Raw genomic sequence first — 23383 nt, forward strand, 5'->3', positions numbered from 1 at the left:
ATCCATCATCAGGGACCCCTCACCACCCAGGACACGTTCATTTCTCACTGCTGCCATCAGGAAGAAGGTACAGAAGCCTCAGGAATCACACCATCAGGTGCAGGAACATTAGTACTCCTCAACTATCAGGCTCTTGAACCAAAGAGGAAAACTACTCACCCCTTCACTGATGGGAGAGCAGAGCTGAGGGACGGCTGAGCCAATGGAGGAGCAGAGCTGAGGGACGGTTGAACCAATGGCGAGCTGAGCTGAGGGAATATCTGAGCCAATGGAGGAGCAGTGCTCAGGGACAGCTGAACCAATGGAGAGCCAAGCTGAGGGCTGTCTAAGCCAATGGGAAAGAAGTGCTAAGGGATGGCAGAGCAGTCTCAATGAACCGAATGGACTAATTCTGCTCCTATGCCTTATGGCCCTAAGTTCCTACATCACATTCCAATGACATACTGTTCGGGTTGGTGAGCAGCGGGCATGCAATGTTGGCGCCAGAAGCGTGGTGATAATTACGGGCTGCCCCCAGCACGATTTTCGCATTTCACCGTATGTTCTGATGTATGTGACAAATGAAGCTAATCATATGATCTGTCGCAATGTGGTGAAATGATCCTTTATGGATTACACGCAGAACAAAGTTTTTCTACTGTTAATATGACAACAGTGAACCAGCTCATCGATGTGTGGATTTAAGTGCCCACCCTCCCATCTGCCCGCTCCTGTCCCATGTGTGGAAGAGTCTGCAGTTCGCATATAGCCATCATCTGCCACCTCAGAACTAGATTAAAAGCAGGTCACCCTCAGTCCTGAGATTGCTTAAGAAGATTACAACGAAAACACACTTCATTTGCCACAACGCACATAAGGATTTAGGAGGGAGAAGGCGCTATAGAAACACAAGTTGTTTTCCCCTTTCTGCACCTCAGCTCTGGTGTCAACAGGAGGCAGTTTTTAATTAACCTGGGCTTACCCGCAGGAACACGGGGCTTCTGCTGTGCTGCCGTGGGTGATCTGGGCTCTTTTAGAGGCAGCAGATGGGAACTCGATTTAATCCCTTCTGCAGGGAACAGGTGGGATGTGCCTGGGCTCAATTCCCTCAACTGCTGCCGTGCTCTCAGCCTTCTGTATGAGGAGCATGGCATCGGCTGCGTAACAAAAGACAGCTGACAGATCACACGGCAGGAGAGGCGGGGGGAGGAGAGAGAGAGAGACAGAGAAGAGAGACACACACACAGACTTAGCAAGAGAGAGAGAAAGACACACATACAAAGAATTTAGGAGAAAGAGAGAGAAAATGAGAGAGATGAAGTGGGGGGAAAGATGGGAAGCAGATAGAAGGAGGGTGAGGAGAAAGAGAGTGAAAGATGGGAAGGTTGAGAAAGAATGAACATGTGCAGGTGACACAAGGGGGAGGGCGAAGGAAGGGGGCAGGGAGAAGGGGGTGGGGGGGAGAGACAGAGAAGGAGGAGGAAAACTCAGCCAGCAGCTTCTAACCACTCCGTAAAACGAGCAAAGAAATCAGGACAACAAACCTGCATTTATAAAGGAGGTCTTCGTGAGTCCTGAACATGACTAAACACTCCAGAGCCAAGCATTTGAAGTTCAGGGTCCATTACTTTGGGAGAAATGCAAGCTGCAGAGTGCTGCATATCTGCTCCACTGCTGCCGGAGAAGGAAAGTTGTCCGGGATGAGGTGGCAGTCCCAACAAAGAGGAGATAGACAGAACGGTCTCCTATCCTGGGCAGGTTAGAGGGGCAAGAAGGAACCTTGGTAAAAGGTAACATTCTGGTAGGGGCTGATGGTATGGGATGGGAGCCCTGGACAGAATGGGACACAGGCTCAAGATGAAGGGCAACGCACACAAAATGCTGGAGGAACTCAGCAGGTCAGGCAGCGTCTATGCAAATGGATAAACAGTCGACGTTTCGGGCCAAGACCCTTCTTCGAGACTGAAAAGTGTGTCTTAAAAAGGTGGGAGTAGGGGAAGGAGGATGAGCTGGAAGGAGATAGGTGAAACCAGGTGGGCAGGAAAGGTAAAGGGCTGGAGAAGGGGAATCTGATAGGAGATAAGAGTGGTCCATAGGAGAAAGGGAAGGAGGAGGGGATCCAGGGAGAAGTGACAGGCAGATAAAAAACGGTAAAAGGCCAGAGTGGGGAATAAAAGAAGGCGGGGGAAGGGGGAAGGATTTATTTTACCAAAAGGATAAATTGATGTTCATACCATCATGTTGGAGCCTACCCAGACAGAATATAAGATGTTGCTCCTCCACCCGGAGGGTGGCCTCATCTTGGCACAAGAGGAGGCCATGGACCAACATGTCGGAACAATTACCCCAACAGAACAGGAATAGGAATCAGAATTAAAGAGTCTGGACGCCAGGTCATTCTGCTTTGGGTGGATGGAGCAGAGGTGCTCGATGAAGCAGTCAGGATGAAGGGAGGGGGATTTAGAACAGAAACCAGGAGACATTATTATACCTAGGAAGGCAGAGTAGTGTAGCTGTTAGCCTAAAGCTATCACAGCACCTGCGACCCAGGTTCAACTCCCAGTGCTGTTTGCAAAGACTCTGTACATTCTCCCTTTGACCGTGTGGGTTTCCTCTGGGCGTTCCAATTTTCTCCCACATCCCAAACACATGTGGTTAATTTGGCCACCATAAATAATCCCTGTTGTGTAAGGGCGAAGTGGGATGTGGGTGAGAGTTGGAGAGAATTAACGCCACAAACATACCTGCTTCCATCAATAAGGTGGAAGTTAAATGCAATGTTAGCACTCACTTCAAGAGAACTGGAATTTAAAAGCAAGGATGTAATGCTGAGGCTTTATAAGGCACTGGTCAGACTGCACTTGAAGTACTGGGAGCAGTTTTGTGCCCCTTATCTAAAAATATGTGATGGCAATACAGAGGGTCCCAAGGAGGTTCACGAGAATCATCCTGGGAATGAACAGGTTAACAATAAACAGTGTGATTGAAAGTTTGACAGGGTTTGATAAACTTGCTGGAGTTTAGAAGAATGAGGGGGAACCCCACTAAAACCTAAATGGGGGATTCTAGGATCAGTGGGCATGTCCTCAGAATAGAAAGACATCCAGTTTTAACAGAGACAACAAGGAATTTCTTTAGCCAGGGGGTGGTGAATCTATGGAATCCATTGCACAGACAGCTGAAGAGGCCAAGTCATTGGCATATTTAAATCTCAGGTTGATAGATGCTTGATTGGGTGTCTAAGATTACAGGGAGAAGGCAGGAGAATCGGGTTGAGAGGGATAATAAATTAGCCATGATGGAATGTCAGTGCAGACTCAATGGGCTGAATGGCCTAATTCTTATGGGCTTATACCTCTGACAGCCTGTTCCAGGCACCCACCACTGTCTGTGTAAAAAAAAACTTGCCCTGGACACCTTCTTTAAACTTTCCCCCTCTCACATTACATGCATGTCCTCTACAATTTGACACTTCTACCCTGGGAAAGATTCTGACCGTCCACCCTATCTAGACCTCCAAAGATTTTATAAACTTCTGTCAGGTCTCTGCTCAGCCTGCATCGCTCCAGAGAAAACAACCCAGGTTTGTTTAACCTCTCTTTATCGCCTTCCATACCCCTTCCTTAGAGCCGAACACTCACTGAGATTTGGGTCAAGTTAAGCATGCTGCAAGGATCAGTGCCTTTTGTAGGACACGCACTTCCCAGCGGTTCGAACCTTGCTGTGGACAAACTGGCTGCAGCGTTGCCCACACTTCCACAAATACTGGATGTTCTGGGACGTGGACTACAGTAGCAAGGCCAGCATTTATCGAACATCCCTAACTGTCCCTGAGCCGAGTGGCTTGTTAGGGACACTCAAGCTTTAGAGAGGCTGCAGAGGAGATTTACCCAGATGAATCAGAATCAGGTTTGGTATCACGGGCATATGCCGTAAAATCTGTTAACCTTGCATAGTAATAGGAAAAAAATCTGTAAATTACAGTAAGTATGTGTATTAAATAGTTACATTAAATAAGTAGTGCAAAAATAGAAATTTAAAAATAGTGAGCTGGTGTTCATGGGTTCAATGTCCATTTAGAAATCGGATGGCAGAGGGGAAGGAGCTGTTCCTGAATTGTTGAGTGTGTGTCTTCAGGCTCCTGTACCTCCTTCCTGAGGGTATGTCCTGGGTGATGGGCAACCATAGTGATGGATGCTGCCTGAATTTGAGAGTATGTCTTATGAGGAAAAAGGTTGATGAGCTAGTTTTTCAAAGACGTGACAGAGGCATGTAAGATGTTAAGAGGCACAGCGATAGACAATACCAAACTATATCCTTTTAAGGTGAGTGGAAAAAAGTTTACGAGAGAAGTCAGTGGGATTTTCTTTTCACACAGAGTGGGAAGCGCTGGATGTGCTGGTAGAGGCTGATACATTAAGGATATTTAAGGAAATTCGCTTTGTCACATGTACTTTGAAATGCACAATGAAACTTGTCATTACTGTCAATGACCAGCACGTCCCAAGAATTCCCACCTCACCACACTTCTGGTGCCGACGTGGCCTGCCCACAACTTACTAACGCCAACCGGTGTCTCTTTGGAACGTGGGAGGACACTGGAGCACCTGGAGGAAATCCACGCAGTCGCAGGGAGAACGTTAAAAGCTCCTGCCAGACAGCGGCAAGAACTTTGATTGGTGATCACAGGTGTCATGGTGTCCTTATCTGAGAAACTCTTAAACAGGCACATGGAGGAAATAAAAATGGAGGCTGTGTGGGAGGGAAGGGTTAGATTGATTTTAGAGTGGGTTAAAAGGTCAGCACAACGTTGTGGGCTAAGGGGTCCGTACTGCACTGCACTGCTCTGATGTTCCGAGACTTTAACCTCATTAGCAGGTCCGCAGTCACGTACAGGCCAGACTGGCACAGGGAGTGAGGATGGCAGATTTTCTCCTCTCAAAGCCACTGGTACACCAGATTGTTTTTACAAAAAGCTGGTGGACACTGTAATCATCCTTACTAATGACTAGTTTCTTTTTACTTATAAACTCCACATTATTAATTGAATTTAATTTACACAGCTGCTCTAAGTTGAGATATGGATTTGTTTAATCCAGGCCTCGAGGTTATTAATCCAATAATTTAACCATTAAGCCACCATTAGCCATCAGGTACCGTGGGATGCAGAAAAGTCATCAAGTCTGCTTCTAAAAATACAATCATTCTTTAAGGCAGCCTTCGACATGCTGAAACGTTCCAAGAGATTTCACAGGAGTGCGATCAGAATACTAAAGACATTAAGCAGATGACCAAATGCTCAGGCGAAGTAATAAAAAACAAAATTAGCAAGTCAGGCAGCAACTATGGAAAGTGAAACAGAATTAAACATCCGCGCTGAAGGCCCTGCGACAGAACTTCATTTCATTTTTTAAAACTGCTTAGCCAAGTAGGCGGGCTGCAGGGTGCAGGTTAAGAGGGAAGATTGTCCTGAGCAAGGGTCTCAGTTAGTTACATCGACATCTGACGTGGGGTTGCCGGGGTGGTGGGGGGGCTAATGCACAGGATCGAAGTAAGCTGCGGAGAGTTGTGAACTCAGTCAGCTCCACCACGGGCACCAGCCTCCGTCGTGTCCAGGACCTCTTCAAGGAGCGATGCCTATAAAAGGTGGGGTCCAACATGAAGGACCCCCATCACCCAGGTCATGCCTGGTTCTCATTGGGAGAACCATTAGGGAGGTGGTACAGGAGCCTGAAGACACACACTCAATGACTCAGGAACAGCTTTTCCCCTCTGCCATCTGATTTCTAAATGGACATTGAACCCATGAACACTACCTCACTACTTGTTTATTTCCTATTTGTTTTGCACTGCATATTTAACTTATATGAATACGCACATTGTAATTCAGTTTTTTCCCCTCCATTATCAGGTACAGTATTGCACTGTACTGCTGCCACAGAGTTAGCAAATTTCATGATACGTGCCAGTGATATTAAACCTGATTCTTATTTTTAATCCCTCCATAGATGCTGTCTAATCTACCGAGTTCTTTAAGCATCTTGTGTGTGTTGCTCATGAGTTCCAGCATCTGCAGAATCTCTAGTATCTCTGAAGGAAGAGGTTTATGTGAAAGATACAGTGCTAATCTAAGTAAATGGGATTAATGTAGGTGGGTTGGTGGTGGTGTGGAGATACATCTCTACCAGAGGAAGAGCAACGCTCTCCTTCCCTCCGTTAACCTGCAGGTCACCTTTGGACAAGGTGTAGCACCTGCTTAGCTCCCGATCAGAGTCACATGAGGCAATAGGAGCAGGTGGTGGACGGTCATATGAGCAGCTGGCGCACATCACAAGTCCTGGTTATGTGACCACTGACGTCAGGCAGACAATCCCTGAAGAGTACTGATAATGGCTGGGGGTCACCTGTCTTGTAAAGACTCTGAACAATGGCAAACCACTTCTGCAGAAAAATTTGCCGAGAAGGATTATGGTCAAGACCATGATCACCTACATCATATGAATGGCACAAGATGATGATGTTGTAGATGGGTGGAAAGGTTGGGCCAAAGGGCCTATATCTCTCTTGTACCACGCCATGAATTGAAAACTCCAGAGATCTGAGCAATTCAAGGCATGGACAACAACGTTGGGGTAGAAAGGAAGTGTGAGACTCAAGGACCACATGTGAAATTGTAATTACCCTTGTCAAGTGCCAATGGACTCTGGTACCTGGACAACCATTTCTACACATGGCTACAACACCAATCACAATTGGTTAATTATTGTCACGTACTGAGATACAGTGAAAAGCATTTTTTCCCACTGTATGCCATCCAGAACAGATCATTTCATGCACATCGAGGTAATACAAAAGGAGAAAAAATGTAGAATGGTGTGTTATAGTTAAAGAGAAAGTGCAATGTAAGTACCGTAGATTTCGCACTACAGAGCGCACCTGATTAAAAGCCGCTGGCTCTAATTTTAGAAATAAAATCAATTTTGTACTTGTACAGGCCGCACCGGATTTTCGGCCGCACCGGATTTTCGGCCGCAGGTGTCCCACGTTGTAATATGAGATATTTACACAGAAAGATATTACACGTGAGGATTTTTTAACTTTTAATTAAATCCATATGGTAACATAAACAAATACATATTGCAAATGCTTTTTTTCGAACCGTGCCTGTAACGCAGCTACTTTTAAATATACGTTGCGTATACTTTTTTACTGAACAACATTCCAATATCTCCTAACGACTGGTAAAAAATATATATACTGCAGCCTACCAGGAAAAGTTATTGATCGCCTTTAACTTAAAAGCAGCGTTTTGGCTCCGCCGCTCGCCCCCCCCGCCTTCCCGTTTATCGCAAACTGGTATTTCCCACAAGACGCGGCGAAACCGGGTGTGACGTCATAGCATCCCGCGATGTAGTACAGAAAACAAATATAGTTAAAACAGTTCTAACTTTAACTAACAAATGAATTACTAAGCGAAAATATTATAAACTAAATAACTGCCATAAAGGCAGCACAATGCTTTTCTTCGAGTGTTTTCCATGTTGATGAGGGTGAGTACAAATGACTGATTTACAATAATTTAATTGTGAAAGTGCGCTTGATTTATCGTACAATTTCATTGGACCTCTGTGAACTACTCATCAATTTTATTGGTCTACTGTTACGAGGCAAAATGTTTTTGGCGGCATGAAAAAAAATCATGCATTAGCCGCACCGTAGTAAAGGCCGCAGAGTTCAAAGCTGTTCAAAATGTGGGAAAAAAGTAGCGGCTTATAATCCGACATCTACGGTAAGCAGTAAGGTCAGAAAGCCACGGAATCGTAAACACAGGAAATTTCACAGGTGCTCCATCATAAAGTGTTGGAGGAACTCAGCAAACCAGGCAGTGTCTAAATAGGACAATACAGCTAATCTTTGTCATACAAGAGGTCCATTCAACAGTCCTTTAACAATGGAGTAGATGTCCTTGAGCCTGCTGGTACACGTTCTCAAGCATTTCTGTCTTCTGCCCAGAAGAAGAGAATGTTTGGAATGAGAAGGGTCTTACGTTGGCTGCTTTCCCGAAATAGGTTCAAGGTACTGTATATTTATTATCAAAGTACATACGCAATATACAACTCTGAGATTTGTCTTCTCCAGACAGCCACAAAACCAATGCAAAGAAAAATATCAAACCCTCCCATGCACAAAAAAAAACAACTTGCGCAAACAGTAGCAAGAACATCAGCCCCCCCCCCCCCCCCATGCGCAAAAAAACTAATCAGTGATAGTGGGAAGTGTGATCAGAGTTTTAATAGAGACATGGCTGGGTTTTCATGATAGTCCAGGCTTAGTTTAACAACTCTGCAATTCCTTGTGGTTTTGGGCACAGCATCTGCTATACCAGTCTGCGGTGCTTCCAGGCAGGATGCGTTCTACGGGGGGGGTGCAGTGAGACCGTTACTAGAGCTGCTGCTTCGCGGCCCCAATGGGTTCAATCCTGGCCTCACTCACTGTCTGGGTGGTGTTTGCATGCTCTCCCTGTGACTACATAGGTTTCACCCTTCATTCCAAGACGTGGCTATCTGAGGGAGAATTGCCCACCCTAGAGCGTTGGTAGGTAAGTGAGGTGCGCAGGTGGATGGGAACGGCCAGCCACAGAACACAGGTGGGTGGGGGGCACAGCCGAAGAGAATATGGGGACTGTCAGATTAGTGTAAATGGGTGGTGGTCTCAGTTGGGCCTGCATCCCTCCTGGATTCCAAAGACTAACAAACGTCTACGACTATATGGTGGAGAGCGTTCTGACTGGATGCATCACTGCCTGATGTGGAGACTGCAGAGTACAAGACGACGAGAGGCTGCAGAGGGTTACAGACTCAGCCAGCTCCATCTCAGGGACAAGCCTCCACACCGCCAAGGCCACCTTCAACAGAGACAGCTCTACGAAAGCGGTGTCCATCATTAAGGAGCCCATCACCCAGAACGTGTCCCCTTCTCCTTACCACCAGCATGGAGGAGGAACAAGAGCCTGAAGACACACACGTAAAGTTTTCGGAATAACTTATTGATCTCCACCATCGGATTTCTGAACAGTCCATGAACCCATTAACACTGTTCCTTCCTTTGCTCAATTTAGTCATTTTTCTTTTATCTTATAGGAATTTTTCATGTTTTGAACTGCTGCCATAAAACAACAAATTTCATGTCATACTGTATGTCAGCGATAATAAACCTGATTCTGATGTTGGATCTCTCTGTAAGTCTAAGTGAGGAGAAGGCAACCTGCTGTATCTCCTTCACACCGCCTTTCTAAGATATTAACAACTTTGGGAATAAGAAGTGTCCAGCAACAGGAACAAAAAAAAACAACCGGGTAATCTGTCTTTTCTGTGGTTGATTGGTTTAGACAGTGTGCAGGACAGTAAGAAGAGGAACTGCCCTGCTCCGCTTCAAGTAACGCCAGGTTCCCCTCGACGGTCCAGGAGCTTCATCTGGGTGCTGGGAATGTGGCCACATGGGTAAAAGCCCATCATGCCTGCTGAGATGCACAAACTGAAGTCACGGCCTAGAAGAACCCAAAGAGCCAGATTTGCTTCCCCCACCTTCCTGAAAGTTCAAGTCCATGGAGCCCCTGGGGCTGCCTGGATAGTGAGAGCATGTGTCAGCAGCAGCAAGCTCACCGCTACCAACGGGGTCTCTGATCGGAGCAGCTCTCTCTCCAGCATGGATAACTTCACTCACCACAACTCCGAACTGATTCCACTTTCAAGAACTCTTTACAGCTCATATTCTCAGTATTACCCCTACTATTACACAGGAGGTACCGTAGCATTAGGACAAGGGCTGTTGGGATGGGAAACAACTTCTTCCCCCAGGCCGTGAGACTACTGAACTCCCGGCCACCACCCAGGTGTATGAAGCAACTGTAAGGTCATACTGTTTACTTTGTAATTTGTGTCATATAAACCATATAACAATCACAGCACGGAAACAGGCCATTCCGGCCCTCCTAGTCCGTGCCGAACTCTTAATCTCACCTAGTCCCACCTACCCGCACTCAGCCCATAACCCTCCGCTCCTTTCCTGTCCATATACCTATCCAATTTTACCTTAAATGACACAACTGAACTGGCCTCTACTACTTCTACAGGAAGCTCATTCCACACAGCTATCACTCTCTGAGTAAAGAAATACCCCCTCGTGTTTCCCTTAAACTTTTGCCCCCTAACTCTCAAATCATGTCCTCTCGTTTGAATCTCCCCTACTCTCAATGGAAACAGCCTATTCATGTCAACTCTATCTATCCCTCTCAACATTTTAAATACCTCGATCAAATCCCCCCTCAACCTTCTACGCTCCAATGAATAGAGACCTAACTTGTTCAACCTTTCTCTGTAACTTAAGTGCTGAAACCCAGGTAACATCCTAGTAAATCGTCTCTGCACTCTCTCTAATTTATTGATATCTTAAGGTCATAAATGCACCTTATGCTAAACGTCAGTATTCTGGAATATATTTTTATGGCAATATTATATGTGTTGTGTGTGAGCTGTATGTACAGTGTTGTGCACCTTGGTCTGGATCAAAATCATTTCACTTGCTGGTTTACATCTATACAGTTGAATGACAATAAACTTGAACTTGATTATTTTTGTTTTATTTGCACATTTTGGCTTCTTTTGCACTTTGGTTGTTTTTCAGCCTTTGCTTGTGTATGGCTTATCACAGATTCTATTGTCCTTCTTTATTTTTCCTGTACATGCCTGCAAGAAAATGGATCTCAAGGTTTTACATGGTAACATCTGCATATTTTGATAATAGATTTACTTTGAGCACACCCGCCCCAATTCTGCCACCCAACCTCAGTTCTGTCCTTGTCCTGCATCATCAGCAAAGACCCCCCAACCATCCAGGCCATGCTCTCTTCTCGCTGCTACCATGGGCAGAAGATAAAGGAGCCTCAGTTCTCACATCACCAGGTTTAGGAACAGTTATTATCATTAGGCTCTTGATTGGGATAACTTCACTCATCTCAACTCTGAAGTGATTCCATAACCCACAATCTCATTGTCAAAGGACTCTTTACCACTCATGGTCTCAATACTATTTTTGTTTGCAGTTTGTCTTCTTTTGCACATTGATTGTTTGTTTTGTTTGTGTATGGCTTTTTGTAGATTTTATTGTATTTCTTTAATTTTCCTACTAATGCCTGCAAGGAACAAATTTCAAGATAGACTATGGTAACATGAATGTACCTTGATAATAAGTTTACTTTGAACTTTGCACACACCCACCCCCAATATTCCCATCCAACCTCAGTCCTGTCCTTGAAAATCCCCACCCACTGGCACTGAGGAACAGCGCCAGTTCTCACCCACGTTCTCTCAAGCAGTAACACAAGGTAATTAATTATCAGCTCACAATCTACAAGACCCTGCCTTGCTCAAGCCAGCCAGCTACCTCCTCTTCACGACCTCATCGAAAGGACCATCACTGGCCGAGATATGCCTAGATCATGAAACCCACTAAGTAACCCAATCTCATTTCCTTGACCGCTTACATTGGCAGTTCAACTTGGTCTTTGACACATCTACCAATAGAGGTCGTATACGAAGGGCCCAAAGCATTGTTGAGAATCCCTATCACCCGACCCACAATCTCTTTAACCCACTACCGTCAGGAAGGAGGTACAGGGGCATCAGGACTAGGGCTGCCAGACTGGGTAACACTTCTTCCCCCAGGCTCTGAGACTAATGACAGCCTGAGGGAAGAAGCTGTCATCAGCGAGGTCTCTTCTCTAGGACAGCAAGCTGTTTACTGTTTACCTGTGCTGCACACTATGTGCACGTTGAATTATATTCTAATAACTTACTTGTGGTAATATTTTGTTTGGCATGCTGTATGTGATGTATGTTTTGTAGGTGCACTGTGGCCTGGAAATGTTTCATTTGGTTGGTTATATATACACACACAGATGACAGTAAAACTGAACTTGAACTTATTGCAACAATGGTATAAATCTCCACAGAGCAAAAATGTTTCAGGAAAGCCCCTGCTCACCGCTGGCAGCCGAGATCGCTGTTGCAGTTTAGGGCAGTGACTGTGGAGCCAATGGCCTAAAAGAGCACTTCTCTGCCACAGATTTTCACCAGCGCACCTTGCACTCTAACAGGAGCTCACTGGTGTGCACAGCCAGGATAAAATACAGGAGCTACACAGCTGTGGAGAGTGGAGGGTAGACAAATCCTGCACTAGTGTAAAACGCAGCAACTGGAATTTCTAGCAGGGCACACTCACATGCTCTCAACCTCACACAAAACATACACATCACATGCAGAGACACTCACACACACGTGCAAACACTCACCATACACACACATACATGCAAGCACACATACAAAACACAGACGCACCTCCAAACAAATTCACGTATTGCACACACGTGCAGATGTATCACACACTCATGTGCAAATGTAATATTGCGCACACACACACACATGTAAATGTAGTATCTCACACACACACACGCAAATGTAATTTTGCACGCACACACACACACGTGTAAGAGTAGTATTGCACACACAGATCTTGGCACAGGACTTGTCACTACAGCAGCTGAGGAGGGATGAACGGCACTCTCGACATCACCACCAGTCCAGACAAGCAATAAGCAACTCACAGAGCTGATGACAGCAAGGCCAAATCAATGGAGGGATTTAAAGAAGAGGTAGACAATTTTTTTTAGGAGATCAGGGAACTGGGAACCGTGTGGAACTGTTACTGAGGAGCTGAAGCCTGGGGAAGGTCCACCACGATCACGCTGCAGGGAGTGGCGGAATTCTGCTCCAAGCTTCCAGCATCCTCGTGCCCGGGGGTGGTAAATCAAGAGCTTTCTGAGCGTAAACAAGATCGTAAAAACAGTGCTGAGTTTCAAGAGTGCAAGTCCAGAAACCACTTAAACCCAACAATAGGTATTAAAAGCATTCGAAATGTTGGCTTTGTCTCAAGGGGTTGGATTACAAAGGCAGGCAATGCAGGACTTGTGCAGGGTCTTGCAACAGCCCCTCTGCAGGGTGCACCCAGTTCTGCCCACTGCACCAGGGGAAGGGGGTGGGCACCCCACAAACAGCAAAGCAGTGCAGCCACAGAAAGAGTCAGACGGTCACGACTGCACAGACGTCCCTCAGTACGGTGGGTGACCTGTTCCAGCTGTTTAAACCGTTAGGAGCAGACGGAGAAACAATTTCCTCAAGAACGAGGGGGTATAACCTTAACAATAGCGGGAGGGAATGGGAATCATTTTCCCACACAAAGGGGAACAGAAATCTAAAATTCTCTGCCTCCAGACATGGGACGCAGAGGCCCAACTGAGACAGCCAAAGTTAAGACAGATATGTCTTCTGTCAGTTAAGGCTGTTATGTGGCAGGGACCAAAGGCAAGGAAATGGATTCTGATGCAGATCAGTCGCTTTATGACTGACCTTGTACGCAACAGAAACTGTACCAGTGATGGATGTGAACTATCGTCATCACACCAGTGGTGGCTTCCCTCAAAGTCATCAGCTGTCTGCCTATGCCTCAATGCAACAGCCCTTCCCTCCTCCTCACTTCCTGGATCATTGTATCAAACCTCGAGGACCAACCCAGAACCACCCTGTCCAACCACACGTCCTCGCCATCACAAAGCCCCCTGGCATCCTGCTCCCTAACACCGCCCATCTCCGTCACAAGAAGTCCTTGCCTAGTTTAACTCTATGGATTCTAACTGCTCACTGGAAAAATAGAACATAAGAACATTACAGCACAGTACAGACCCTTCAGTGCCAACCTTTTAGCCTACTCTAAGATTAATCTAACCCTTGCCTCCTACATAGCCCTCCATTTTTCTATCATCCAAGTGCCTATCTAAGAGTCTCTTAAATGTCCTGAACGTATCGGCTCCACCACCACCCCTTGCAGTACGTTCCAGACACTCGCCACTCTCTGTGTAAAAAACCTACCCCTGACATCCCTCCTATACTTTCCACCAACGTCCTTACCCCAATTTTGTTTTACAGAGCTGCAGCAATACCTTGCAACTGTCAAACTCAGTTCCCCAACTAATGAAGGGCAACATTCCATACGCCTTCTTAATCACCCTAGCAACTCGCACGGTAACTTTGAGGGAATTCACGGTTCCTCCTGTTCCTCCAAGCTGCTAACACTCCTGCAATGAACCTTGTCCTCTGTCTTCAAGTTTAACCTTCCAAACTCTAAGCAGACACTCCAGAAAAGCATAGAGAGAGGGCTGGAGCAACACAGTTATTACCCTTCAAACATCAGGCTCCAGAACTGGCACGGATAACTCCATTCACCCCAACAATGATCTGATTCTACACTCAACAACTCATGTTCTCAGTATTAATTTTTATATTTACACAATTTGTCTTCTTCAAACAATGTTTGTTTGTCAGTCTTTATTTTCATAAATTCTATTTCATATCTTTATTTTTCTGTAAATGGCTGCAGGAAAATGAATCTCAAGCTAACACAGTGGATTCCGGTTAATTGAGCCATTGGTTAATCAGGGCGACAACTGCTTATTTGGGACAAATCTTAAAGAATGAAAACTAACAGAGGAACTACCTGGGATTCCCTTCATTTATTTGGGATGCTACGCTGCTTAATTGGGAAAGGAAGCTGTTGCCGAACGGCCTCACACCTCCATGAGTTGCGTGCACTTGTGTGGCTGTTAAGAGTGGTGCTTGGAGTGAACAGTTTTTAAATAGCTGAAGCTGCGTGTGTTTGAGTTCAAACAACACAGATTTCAGTCACTGAGAGTTGGCGAGAAATGAGCAGGAAGACAAGTCAGAACTGTTTTGCTCACTGCAGTTTCAAGCATTCAGGCCTGGGGTTGCCAAAAAAGGCCGGGAGTGAAAATGGAACTTCAACAAGTTAAAAACTATGAAGAATTTGAAGGTATCAACAATCATTTTCAATGTTACAATAAAAATCAGGATTTGGAGGATACAATTTTCGAAAACATCGTATGAAGGCAGTCCATTATCTGCACAGGCATCTGCACTGATTTTGTTCATTTACAATCAATCAAAAGAACATGGCAGGGTACACAGGTTTAATTCCTCCATCAACAACTATTAGGAACTAACTCAGTTTTATAGTAGTGTATTTAACATTGGCAGTGTTCTAATTTGTTCTGTATTTCACTCGAATATATAATTTGTAACTCAGTTAAACAGTAGTTTATTTTTTTATATATCTTTTTAACTATTTACATGAAACTTTGAAAATTGGGCAGATGCTTAACTGGGCCAAAATGTACAAGTTCTGATGTGTCCCAATTAAGTGGAATTCACTGTACTGTTAATGATAATAAATTTTAATAATGAATTTTACTTTGACTTTGAGATTATTCAAGCTGCCGTACAAACACAAATTCTTCCCCCTCTTGCTCCAATGTCATTCTAGTTAGGCTCCCACACCCCAAAATTACTCCGTTGCCTTACGACAGACACAAAATGCTGGAGGAGCTCAGCAGGCCAGGCAGCATCTACGAAAAAGAGTACAGTCGACATTTCAAGCTGAAACCCTTCATCAGGACTGATGATGCCTCACCCTATTCTAGCTCTATAGATGGGCTTCCCAATCTTTTTAATGTCATGGACCCCTACCATTAGCCAAGACGCCTGTGGACACCAGGTTGGGAACACCTGCAACACACATACAAAATGCTGGAGGAACTCAGCAGGTCAGGCAGCATCTATGGAAAGGAATAGAGCTTTTCTAAATCTGAGACCCTTCATCAGGATTGGAAAGAAAGGTGGAAGAAGCCAGTAAAAGTAGATGGGGTAAAGGAAAGGAGTACAAGCTGGCGGGTAACAGGTTAAACCAGATGAGGGGAAGGATGATGGGTGTGGGGAGGGGGGGCTGAAGAAAGAAACTGGGAGGGTGTAGGTGGAAGAGGTAAAGGCCAGGAGAAGAAGGAATCTGATAAGAGAGTGGACCATGGGAGATAGGGAAGGTGGAGGGGAATGAGAGGGAGCTGGTGGGCATGTGAGTGGAAGAGAAGAAGTGAGAGGGGAATGGAAAAAGAGAGAAGGGGAAGGGGGAGAAATTAATGGAAGTTAAGAGAAATCGATATTCATATCTCGTCAAGTTGGAGGATGCACAGACAGAATATGAGGTGTTGCTCCTCCAACCTGAATGTGACCTCATCATGGCAGTACGGGAGGCGATGGACTGACGTGTTAGAATGGGAATGGGGAGTGGAATTAAATTAAAATGGTTTGACCACAGGGAAAATCCTGCTTCTCGCAGACAGAGCGAAGGTGTTCGGTCCACGTTACTATTGATTTTTCTTTGTAACCTCTCACTGCCCTCTACTTATATTCCACACCTGCTACTCTGATGAGTCAGGCCTGCCCGCCCTATCCCCCACTGATCGCTGTCTGTATCTTCAACCGCCCTCACTAGACACCCTGCAACTGTCTCTCTGAATCCCTCCACTTCGTCAAAACACTGAGTTTAACAAAGCCCTTGTTCACGCTTTCTAATCTGGCTTAATGTCTGTTATCCCTGGTACATCTGCGCAATGGCTTTGGGATGTTTTCCTGCAATAAATGTGCCATGAAAATGAAGATGTATAGAAAACGATTGCTGCCTGTGTGACCACATTACCATTGGCTGAGTACTTCACAGTAAAGTTAGAAACGACCCATTTCCTTCACAACATTGTTGTTTCCATATTTTGGTATCTACACAATTACTAAATGTGCATCTCTCGCTTATTCTGATTGCAGTGTTAACGACCCGTGTAACGACAATAACACCTCAATGTTACTTGTTCATATAACACATACCCCACTGCTATACGTCGAACACACACTCCACAGTTATTAACCCTACATTACACTGATGCTCTTCCTGTACAACCCACTCCATCTTCATTGACCATCGTATATTCATTGTCAGGGGTTGTGTATAAACAGCACAAACTGCAGTTATAATCCTGGGGTTGAAAGGGTGAACAGAAGTGGAGCATTTGATGACTCTGCGCCTATCCTCGTAGGCGCTTAGAAGAGACAGAGGGGGCATCTCATTGAAATCCATCAAATATTGAAAGGGCTAGATAGAGTGGATGTGGAGAAGATGTTTCCCATGGTGGGAGAGTCTAGGACCAGAGGACACAGACTCAGAATAGAAGGGCATCCCTTTAGAACAGAGATGAGAGGAATTTCTTTATCCAGAGGGCAATGAATCTGCGGAATTCATCACCACAGGCGGCTATGGAGGCCAAGTCTCTGGGTATATTTAAAGAGGCTGATAGGTTCTTGATTAGTAAGGGCATCAAAGGTTATGGGGAGAAGGCAGGGGAATGAGGTTGAGAGGGATAATAAATCAGCCATGATAGAATGGCGGAGAAAATGTGATGGGCCGAATGGCCTAATTCTGCTCCTATGGCGTTTAGTCGTTCAGCCCATATATGGAACAAGTACAGCAAAATGGTTCTCACTAGATACAAGGAAGACTGGAGCTAACTGGGCCTTCAGTTAATTGAGACAATCATTTATTTGGGGCAATTCTTAAGGAATAAAAACTAATTGAGAAAACAGCCAGGATTCCCTTTGCTTATTTGGGAAACTCTGCCATCTAAATGGGGCAGGAGACTGCTGCTGAATAGTCAGTCACATGCACTCTCTTGGCCACTAGACACTGCACCACGCTTTGAGCAAACAGTTTTTAAATAAGTTCAGTTGCCTGTGCTTCTGTTCAGAAACTAACAAATTATCTCACTGACGGTTGGCGAGAAATAAGCAATAAAATGATTCAGAAATGTTTTGCTCACTGCAGTTTCAAGCATTCAGATTTGGAGACGCCAGAAGTGGTCAGGATTGAAAATGAAACAATTTTATTACTTCTACTACTTAGGAACAACGAAGAATTTAAAGCTATCGACAATCGTCCTCAATGTTACAATGAAAATGAAGATTTGGAGGATGCAATCATTGACAGTCCATTATCTACACTGCGCTGATTGTGTTCATTTACAGTCAAAATAATAACTATTAGGAATTGATACACAGTTTTATAGTACAGCAGTAGTATTGTTAGTGTTCTAACGTGATCTGTGCTTCATTTAAATACTTATTTTTATACTCAGTTTGTCTTCTTTATACATTTTAGCTATTTCCATGACACACCAGTGGCCCAGGGACTGGCACCTACTCAGTATATCACTGCCCAAGCAGGGATGTCAACAACACCATGACAGGTGTCAATGTCTACCAGGCTGACATCAATCAATTCCTCCATCAGGTCCCAAAACAACATTCCCACAGGTCTCATATCAAATTCAAAGTCAAGTTAATGGTCACATGCACAAGTAGATGTGCATACGGGTGCCCTAAAGAAGCTCTCCACATCGGTGCCTCCTCATTAGCAACATGGTAACTCGCAACCAACAGGAGCCCGTAAGTCTCCAGGGTATCTGGACTGCTCCTGGGTCACAATAATTAACACCTGTGAAGAGCCTCCTGCTTCAACCCCAGAAATCACCCGCAGGGACTGTTCTGATGCAAAAACCGAGGAGATGCAGAAGTTAATTAACCACAGGCACAAGGTATTCTTGAACTGGAAGCTACACAATCTCTCAGGGCACAAGACACAACCCCAAAGGCACCCAATACTTTGACAAAAAGAAGCAGAGAGCAAGCTTGTAAATCTGGCAGGATGTTGGGAATGTTGAGGGTAGAGCGCCGCAGGAGGGGTGTTGAACAGGTGGCAGAGGTAGAGTGCTGGGGTGGGAGGTGTGGCACGTATGCCGACACACCCATCTCTAAGACACCAGGCAAGGTCATTCTAATTCCAAACAATTGGCTTATTGTTCATTACAGATTGTCTCTCTGGTGCTTCCCGCTCCCTCCTCTCTCCACAACCAGGGTTCCCCTCTTCCTGCCCCCTTCCCACTCTCAGTCCACAATAGAGGCCCATATCAGAATCAGGTTTATCATCACTCACATACATCACGAAATTTGTTTTTTTTTTGTGGCGATAGTCCAGTGCAATACATAAAATTACCACAATACTGTGCAAGGTCTTAGGCACCCTGGCTATATACACATGCCTGAGACTTTTGTACAGTACTGTAAATATAAGTACAAAGAACACAGAAATTAAAAACACACTGTCCGTGATCATTTATGCAAAACCCATACTGAGGGCATCCCTGATCATGTACATAATATACGTGAAAGCATAAGAGACCATAGATGCTGGAATCCAGAGCAACACACGAAACACTGGCAGAACTCGGGTCAGGCGGCAGCTCTGGAGGGAAATGTACAACCCACGTTTTGATTTGGGACCTTGCAACAGATGAACGGTCTCAACCCATAAAGCTGTCATTTCCCCTCTATTGACACTGCTTAACCTGCTGAGGTCCCCCAGCACCTTTTGTATGTTATACGCATACCATGCTCCAACTGACTGTGTAATGTATGTGTAAACACACACCTCTTCATTCTCTTTGGGGTTATCCTTTGGGTGCTTCACTAGATGGCCTTACAGTTCTGAATATGTTCAAGCCACGGCGGGGTGGAGATACGTCTCTATCAAAGGAGATTTAAGATGCTCCTTCCTTCCACTAGCCTGCAAGCCACTCTTGGGCAAGGTGGAGCCCCAATTACCCCGTAGATCAGGGTCACATGAAGCCATAGGAGCAGCCGGTGCATATCACAAGTCCTGGTTATGCGACCACTGACACCAGGCAGACAATCTCTGAAGAGTGTTGATAATGGCTGGGGTCACCCATCTTGTAAAGACTCTGCCCAGAAGGCAATGACAAACCACTTCTGTAGAAAAATTTGCCCAGAACAATCATGGTCATGGAAGTAGCATGATCACCCACAGCACATAACCAACAAACAATGGAAAGTTGTAGACTCTCCTGCTCACTTTCAAAGTCAAGTCAAAGTAAACTTATTATCACAGTATGTATATGTCACCATATGCTACCTTGAGTTTCACTTCCTTACAGGCATTCACAGAAAAAATAAGAAACACAATAGAATTTATGAAAAAACTATACATAAACAATTGCCGGCTGGTGGTGTAGTGGCATCAGAGCCGGCCTTCGGAGCGGAGGCTCCCGAGTTCGAATCCAGCTGGCTTCTGTGCACGCTTTCCATCCGCGCTGGGTTGAGCGTTGAGCTAGCAACTCGGCCTCGTAAAAAAACCCTAAAAAAACGCTGTCACAACGGCGTCCTGATGACTCCACTCAGAGTTAAGGGCTTTCTTCTTCTTCATACATAAACAATGATTGATTGTGTAATTAAAATATATATAAATACTGGGAACATGAGTTATAGAGTATTTGAAAGAGAGTCTGAAGGTTGTGGAATCAGTTCAGTTTGAGGTGAGTGAAGTTATCCACGCTGGTTCAAGAGGCTGATGGTTGAAGGGTAATAACTGTTCCTGAACCTCGTGGTATGGGACCTTGGGCTCCTGTACCTCCTTCCTGCAGAATTGTTTTCTCTTAAATTGAGGTGGGAGTTTCCCTGGTGTTTTCTGTGATTGCGATCAGTTCCTGCCCTTTCTGCTCGTGGAACCAGTAACGGTAACTTTGCCAGGCCAATTTCACAGGAGTCGAGGCCCTATCATGTGGCGTTGGCTCCGATGGGCACCGAGGTGACACTGGCATTCCAAACCAGGCTCTCCATCCACCTCCACTGGTGTGCAAAGCAAAGGATTAGAAAGGCAGCATCCACCATGCAGGAACTCCATCACCCAGGACACAGCTACCATCAGGGAGGAGGTACAGGAGCATAAAGGCACACACTCAACATCTTGGCTTCTTCCCCTCTGCCATCAGATTTCTCAATGGACAATGAAGCCATGTCTTAAATTTAATTTTTAAATATACTTCCTAATGTAACTTGCAAACACGAGGAAATCTGCAGGTGCTGGAAATTCAAGCAACACACACACAAAATGCTGGTGGAACGCAGCAGGCCAGGCAGCATCTATAGGGAGAAGTACTGTCGACGTTTCGGGCCGAGACCCTTCGTCAGAACTCAGGAGACCTGACGAAGGGTCTCGGCCCAAAACGTTGACTGTACTTCTCCCTATAGATGCTGCCTGGCCTGCTGCGTTCCTAATGTAACTTACAGCTTTTAAAAATTATGTACTGCAATGCACTGGCAGTGATATTCTGATTCTGAGGTTCAAGGGCATTCTCAAAGTCTAGGAATTCAGCCCTGGTCACTGGACACTCACCTACACACTGTGAGTAGTTAACAGTGTTCAGTTAACCCACCAAGCCACAAATCTTTGGTCCGTAGCAGGAAACCTGAGCACCCGGCAGAACTCACATGGTCATATGGGGGTGGGGGGGGGGGGGGTACTTGCAAACTCCGCATAGACAGCACTGGAGGTCAGGATTGTACCCGTGAGCCTCCCTGTGTCAGCAGAGAGCCCGCAGTGTTTTCCACATTATCCTCACACATGGACAGGGAGAAGATGCTTCCAATAATCGGGAAGTCTAGGACCAGAGGGCACAGCCTCAGAATACAAGCACATCCCTTCAAAACAGAGATGAGGAATTTCTTTAGCCAGAGACTGGTGAATCTGTGGAATTCATTGCCACAGACGGCTGTGGGGGGCAAGTCATTGGGTATATTCAAAGTGGAGGCTGATAGATTCCTGATTACTTAGGAGGTGAAAAGTTACGGGGAGAAGGCAGGAGAGTGGGGTTGAGACCTTTCCTGTGACCGAAAGGCAGAACAGACTCCACGCTCTGCTCCTGTGTCTTATGGCCTTTCAAATAAATGAAATAATACCACCAACATGTTGGAATCTACAGCCAATGGGAATAGAGAACTTCATGTACAGTACATCTCCCAGCAGCGCAGGCCAAAAGAAACGCACCATCTCTCCCCGACCAGCCACCGATCCATCGCGGCGTCTCTCCTCACCAATAACCGCACGAAGTCTGCGGGTCCTACACTGGGCACCCCCACCCCCACCCCCCAACCGAAACGGAGGCGTTAATCCCAAGGGACTACTTTAAGAAAGAGATATTAACACACGAATGGCAATGTATTTATCATACCTCGCTGAAATTGACCTTGTAAATACATCGCTAACCACACCGATCCTGACCGTGTATATATAACACACAGAACAATGTTACTTTGCATGTCTATATTACACGCATCACTCCGTATGTGTAACATGTTGCTACATTAGCGCACTCACTACACAAAACCATTACTGAACTGAACATAAGATAGCAAAAGAGGCGAACGTTACAAATTATGATCAAAGATCGACAGCACATATAAAAAGTTGTAAGCCTTCAAGTATCAACAAAATAATTCCAAAAGAAAATTCCAACTTTGCTACTCTTTCTTTATACATTGTTATAAACGCCAAGCATGTTTTTTTGGCAAGGATTCCTCTTCAGATATACACAAGCAGTTACACGTACCGACCTTGCCGCCAGAGTCACTCTTAAAGCGGGACTCCGCACAATACCACCAACACTCCGCGTGTTTCCGAAGTTTCCCTCCACCTCGCTAAAACACGTCTCACGCCAAAGATACTCTCTTTCTCTCGCGCACCCCCCCCCCCCAAAATCCTTCAGATCGATTGCTTTTAAGGCAACTTTTGATCTTCACCAAAACCTCCGGCTCGGTAGAACTTTTTTTCTCGGGAGAGATGGTGGTCTTTTGCAAAAATACAATGTTGCAACTATTCCCCCCTCCCACCACCACCACCACCACCACCACCACCACGAGCTTAACAAAGAATCAACATCGAGACAACACCCACGGGTCTCACTCACTGTGATAAGATCCAGAAATCCCCACCATTTCGCCTTTTGGCGCTGGAAAACTTTCGCGGTGTCCTGGAGTTGCGGCGCGCAGTAAGAGCTCCACTTTGTCTCTGGATGGGAGTTGTTTTTGGGTGATGACCTCTCCCCCCCCCCCTCCCTCCCTCTCAAGAGCCCCTCTCCAAGTCTGATCGATTCGCCAGAGCCCGAATGGAAACGAGCATGACCAGGACTTCAAAGGCGCCAACTCAGCCAATGTTTGCAGGCGGCAGCCTCCTCACTTTGCATACCAGTTGGATAAACTACCCGAGCTAGCAGATCGAACAGACGGCTAATTGTACACTCTAACCATCCCCACCCCCTTCATTCTGTATATCTTCAGGCGATTTCCCAGTGCACCTGGGGAGCTGGTTCAAATTTAAATTAGACACTTCTCTTCCCCTGCGCTTCTTCGCAATTTTCGGGAACCGACTCGTACCACGCCAGCCCCTAAAAGCCAAACCAAAAAAAAAACTTTTAATTAAAAGAATACAGCCGCAAAACCAAGCGAGACTCGCCAAACTTTATGGGCGACGTCGTCAACAACAACAA

At 45.5% G+C, this 23383-nt stretch overlaps 1 protein-coding gene across 6 annotated transcripts in view; it reads right to left on the reverse strand.

Moving 5' to 3' along the window:
* Positions 1 to 23101, reverse strand: part of LOC140736197 (protein CBFA2T2-like) — a 189594-nt gene extending 166493 nt beyond the window's left edge. For 2 of the 6 annotated variants that reach the window (XM_073062106.1, XM_073062108.1), the window contains exon 1: positions 22830 to 23079. Coding sequence is in view for 4 of the 6 variants with exons in the window: in XM_073062110.1 (XP_072918211.1) it covers positions 22805 to 22832 (28 nt within the window). In the remaining 2 variants the exon portion in view is untranslated. Of the gene's footprint in view, positions 1 to 22804 lie in introns of all 6 variants that reach the window. The other 4 variants (XM_073062110.1, XM_073062103.1, XM_073062101.1 and 1 more) reach the window with 4 other exon arrangements.
* Between the last annotated feature and the right edge of the window lie 282 nt (positions 23102 to 23383).

Source organism: Hemitrygon akajei, chromosome 11, assembly GCF_048418815.1.
Source record: "Hemitrygon akajei chromosome 11, sHemAka1.3, whole genome shotgun sequence".
In the NCBI taxonomy this organism is placed as follows: domain Eukaryota; kingdom Metazoa; phylum Chordata; class Chondrichthyes; order Myliobatiformes; family Dasyatidae; genus Hemitrygon; species Hemitrygon akajei.